This window comes from Gossypium arboreum, chromosome 13, assembly GCF_025698485.1.
Source record: "Gossypium arboreum isolate Shixiya-1 chromosome 13, ASM2569848v2, whole genome shotgun sequence".
In the NCBI taxonomy this organism is placed as follows: domain Eukaryota; kingdom Viridiplantae; phylum Streptophyta; class Magnoliopsida; order Malvales; family Malvaceae; genus Gossypium; species Gossypium arboreum.
In genome coordinates, this window is record NC_069082.1 from 126,048,061 (window position 1) to 126,052,788 (window position 4,728).

General features: G+C 37.0%; 1 protein-coding gene across 1 annotated transcript; it reads left to right on the forward strand.

Moving 5' to 3' along the window:
- The first annotated feature begins 1,269 nt into the window (after positions 1–1,269).
- LOC128286855 (uncharacterized) lies at positions 1,270–4,503 on the forward strand. The gene is given in 3 exon segments (XM_053024622.1): positions 1,270–2,857; positions 3,050–4,199; positions 4,284–4,503. Coding segments are annotated over 3 exon segments (2,958 nt in total).
- Positions 4,504–4,728: the final 225 nt, after the last annotated feature.

Consider the following 4,728-nt stretch of genomic DNA (forward strand, 5'->3'; position numbering starts at 1 on the left):
CTCGATCGGTACTATGTACCGTTTTAGGCACAATGTGCCGTACTGGTGTGTTTGGGTTGGAATCCGTGTATCCGTTAAAGTCCGAAATATTAATAGGGTGAATAATTGAAATGAGAAGTTCAAATGAATTTGATCGACTGTACTAGTGAAGATGAAAGAAATTAAAATTGTGGACTGAAAATTTAGATTGGAAATGAAATGCATGGATTTAAAATGATTGTGGTGATTAAAACCTGGTAAATGTGATTTGTAACTAAAATTGAATAATAGCTAAAGATTGTTTATTTATTGTTATTTAATGATAACTTAAAAAAAAATTGTTATTTGATGCTGAGTTCTTATTTTATTTTTTTTAATTGCTATTGCAATTTTAATTATGGTAATACCATTGAGTATGAAATACTCAATGTCATTTGTTGTTTCCGTGCACGAGTTAATAGAAGTCTAGTGTCCTAGTCCAAGATCCGAGTGATCCCGACTTCATGAAAAGATTTTGGGTGATGTTTTCTTTCTTAATTGAAAGTGGCATGTACTAGGTGTTGTATAAGTTATATAGATATACTTGTAAAGTTAGTTATAAGAATGGTATACCATATTTTGTTATTAGTTTGATAAAATGGTAAATATTATATTATATAATTTGGTATAAGTTGGAAAAAAAAATGAATGAAGTTATTAGTTAATTTTGATTAATATTATGAATGTTTAGTTATTAAATGACTATGTTAATGAATTGGTTATGATTTAGATATATTTAGGTTTAAATTGTTTTTGATTGTACCATTGGTTTTGGATTAGGTGGTTTTTGGTTTGAATTTGCAGGGGGTTTTATGTAAAAATTAAGAAGAAATGCGGTCGAAATTTTTGTAAATAAAAATATATATATTTCCCTGAATACTCAAACAAGTCCCGTTTCATTCCACTTTAATACTTGTGTTGGGCTTCGAAAGTCCATTATAGGGACATAATTCTTCAATTATACTATGAATGTTATAATAATTGTAAAATATCCATAAGTTGTCTGATATATCCGGTAATGCCTCGTAGCCCTGTTCCGGCGACGGTTTGGGGTTAGGGGGTGTTACATTTGTTGGTATTAGAGCTATCAGGTTTAGCTGATTCTCGGGCTATATCGAGCTCGAAATTGAGTCTAGAAGTACATGCCACTTTTGAGTCGAAATTGAGTCGGGATTTTTGGATGCTGATCTATTTATTTGTTTTGTTTTATAGATTAAAGATGTCGGATGAAAGAATAATACTGATGAAGAAATGCATACTGGAGAAGAAGAATCTTACGGGTTAGATGAAACTGAATCGGTAACACCTAGAATTAACCCGATGAGAAACCAACCTCCTAAAGCAGAAAGAAGAAATGATAGAGATGATTCTGATACAAATAGAAAAATTGCTGATGCACTACAAAGAATAGTGGAAATTGTTCCTGCTATGACTTCAGTTCCAATTCAAAGACGGGCCCCGATAAAGGAATTGAGAAAGTATGGTGCCAATGAATTTATGGGTCTGAAAGGAGTCGATCCATCTGTAGCTGAAAATTGGATGGAGTCGACTAAAAGAATTTTACGACAATTAGATTGTGCCCCCCGAGAGTGTTTGATTTGTGCTGTATCGTTGTTACAAGAAGAAGCTTACTTATGGTGGGAATCAGTGGTTCGACACTTACCAGAGAACCAGATAACTTGGGATCTATTTCAGAAAGAGTTTCAAAAGAAATATATCGGAGAAATGTACATCGAAGACAAGAAACAAGAGTTTTTGACATTACAACAGGGTGACATGTCAATAATAGACTATGAGAGAGAATTCTCAAGACTCAGTAGATATGCCTCAGAGTTTATTCCAACTGAAGCTGATAGTTGTAAGAGATTTTTACGGGGTCTACGAGATGAGATCAAATTACAGTTGGTATCTCAACGTATTACTGAAATGGTAGATTTGATTGAGCGAGCTAAAATGGTAGAACAAGTGTTGGGATTTAATAAAAAGACTCAAAGTGTTAGACCAGCTGGGAAGCGTACGGGAACTACCAGTTGGAACTCTCAGCCGAAAAGACCAAAAGAATCTCAGGGTGGTTGGAGATTCAGTTTTAGATCAGACAGAGGTGGAAGAAGCCAAGGAAAACAGACGACGGTATCTACTGGTAGTATACGAGGTCCACCTCGAGATGTGGACATTCCAGAATGTGGACATTGTGGAAAGAGACATTTAGGTGAATGTTGGAAAGTGGCCGGAGGTTGTTTCCGTTGTGGGTCGACGGAGCATTTTGTTAAAGACTGTCCAAAGAATAAAAATGATACTCCTGTCACATCACAGAAATCAGTATCTACTACTCGAGGCAGAGGTCTAGGTAGAGGTAGTTCGGTTGCCAGAGGAGGAGCTGGTAGAAGGAGCAGTGATATTATTACTCAACAGTCTGAAGCCAGAATACCAGCTAGAGCTTATGTGGTCAAAACTCGTGAAGAAGGCGATGCCCACGATGTGGTAACAGGTATATTTTTATTGTATTCTGAGCCTGTTTATGCGTTAATTGATCCTGGATCTTCACATTCTTACATTAATTCGAATTTAGTTGAGTTGAGAAAATTAAAATCTGAAATGTCTAGAGTGTCTATTGAGGTGTCGAGTCCGTTGGGGCAAACAGTGTTAGTGAATCAGGTCTACCTAAGATGCCCGTTGATTATACAGAATAAAACTTTTCTGGTTGACTTGTTAATTATGCCATTTGGGGACTTTGATATAATTTTGGGCATGGATTGGTTATCCGAATATGGGGTGATTTTGGATTGTTACAAAAAGAGGTTCAGTATTCAGACAGAGGATGGGGACACGCATCATTTTGGTAATAAAAGCTAATAAATTGCTTCAGCAGGGTTGTTCAGCATATTTGGCATATGTTATTAATTCTGATTCAGTTGGAAGTCAGTGTAGTCAGATCAGGACCGTATGTGAGTTTTCAGAAGTATTTCAAGAATTGCCGGCTTACCACCTAACTGAGAGGTTGAATTTGCTATTGAAGTGTATCCGGGTACAGCACCAATCTCTATACCTCCGTATCGAATGTCGCCCACTGAGTTGAAAGAGTTGAAGGTGCAGCTATAGGATTTACTAGATCGTGGATTTATCAGACTAAGCATTTCACCTTGGGGAGCTCCAGTATTGTTTGTTAAAAAGAAAGATGGTTCTATGCGGTTATGCATTGATTATCGACAGTTGAATAAAGTGACGATCAAGAATCGGTATCCGTTGCCTCGTATAGATGATTTGTTTGATCAACTTAAGGGAGCTTCAGTATTCTCAAAAATTGATTTGAGATCTGGGTATTATCAGCTAAAGGTGAAGGAAAGTGATGGGCCTAAGACTGCCTTTCGTACTCGTTATGGTCATTATGAATTTTTGGTGATGCCGTTTGGGTTGACTAATGCCCCAGCTGCTTTCATGGATTTGATGAACCGCATTTTTCAGCCGTATTTAGATCAGTTTGTGGTGATTTTTATTGATGATATATTGGTATATTCGAAGACAGAAGCAGAACATGATCAGCATCTTCGAATAGTTCTACAGATTTTACGAGAGAAACAGTTGTATGGAAAGCTCAGTAAATGTGAATTCTGGTTATCAGAGGTTGTATTTCTGGGACATGTAGTATCTGCAGACGGAATTCGGGTTGATCCAAAGAAAATTGAAACGATTGTCCAATGGAAACCACCCAAGAATGTATCAGAGGTACGCAGTTTTCTCGGTCTAGCTGGGTATTACAGGAGGTTTGTAAATGGATTCTCAAAGATAGCACTACCAATGACTAAACTACTGCAAAAGAATATTCCTTTTATCTGGGATGACCAGCGCCAGAAGAGTTTTGAGACTTTGAAGCAAATGTTGACAGAGGCACCGGTATTAACATTACCAGAGTCGGGAAAAGATTTTGTCGTGTATAGTGATGCTTCTCTAAGCGGTCTGGGCTGTGTATTAATGCAAGATGGGAAAGTCGTAGCTTATGCATCTCGACAATTAAAAACACATGAACGTAACTACCCGACGCACGACTTGGAGCTAGCTGCAATAATTTTTGCTTTAAAGATTTGGAGGCATTACTTATATGGTGAAAAATGCTACATTTACACGGATCACAAAAGTTTTAAATATCTTCTATCACAGAAGGAGTTGAATTTAAGACAGAGACGGTGGATCGAACTTCTGAAAGATTATGATTGTATTATAGATTACCACCCGGGAAAGGCGAATGTGGTAGCTGATGCAATGAGTAGAAAAGCAGTGGGGGAATTAAGGGCAATATTTGCTCGACTTAGTATTAATGATGATGGAAGCTTGCTAGCTGAATTAAGGGTTAAGCCGATGATGTTTGATCAGATTAGAGCAGCTCAGATGAAAGATGATAGATTATTGAAGAAAAGAGAAATGGTTCAAAATGGTACAACCAAGAGTTTTAGTATTGACGGGTATGATTGTTTGAGGTTTCAAAATTGAGTTTGTGTTCCACTAATTCGAACTAAAAGAGTTAATTCTTGAGAAGCACATGATGGTGCTTTTGCTTTGCACCGTGGAACAAAGATGTATTGTGATTTACGAGAATTATATTGGTGGCCTGGAATGAAAAGGGACATAGGTGAATATGTCAGTAAATGTTTGACATGTCAGCGAGTAAAGGCAGAACATCAAGTTCCTACTGGATTACTTCAGCCTATTAGCATT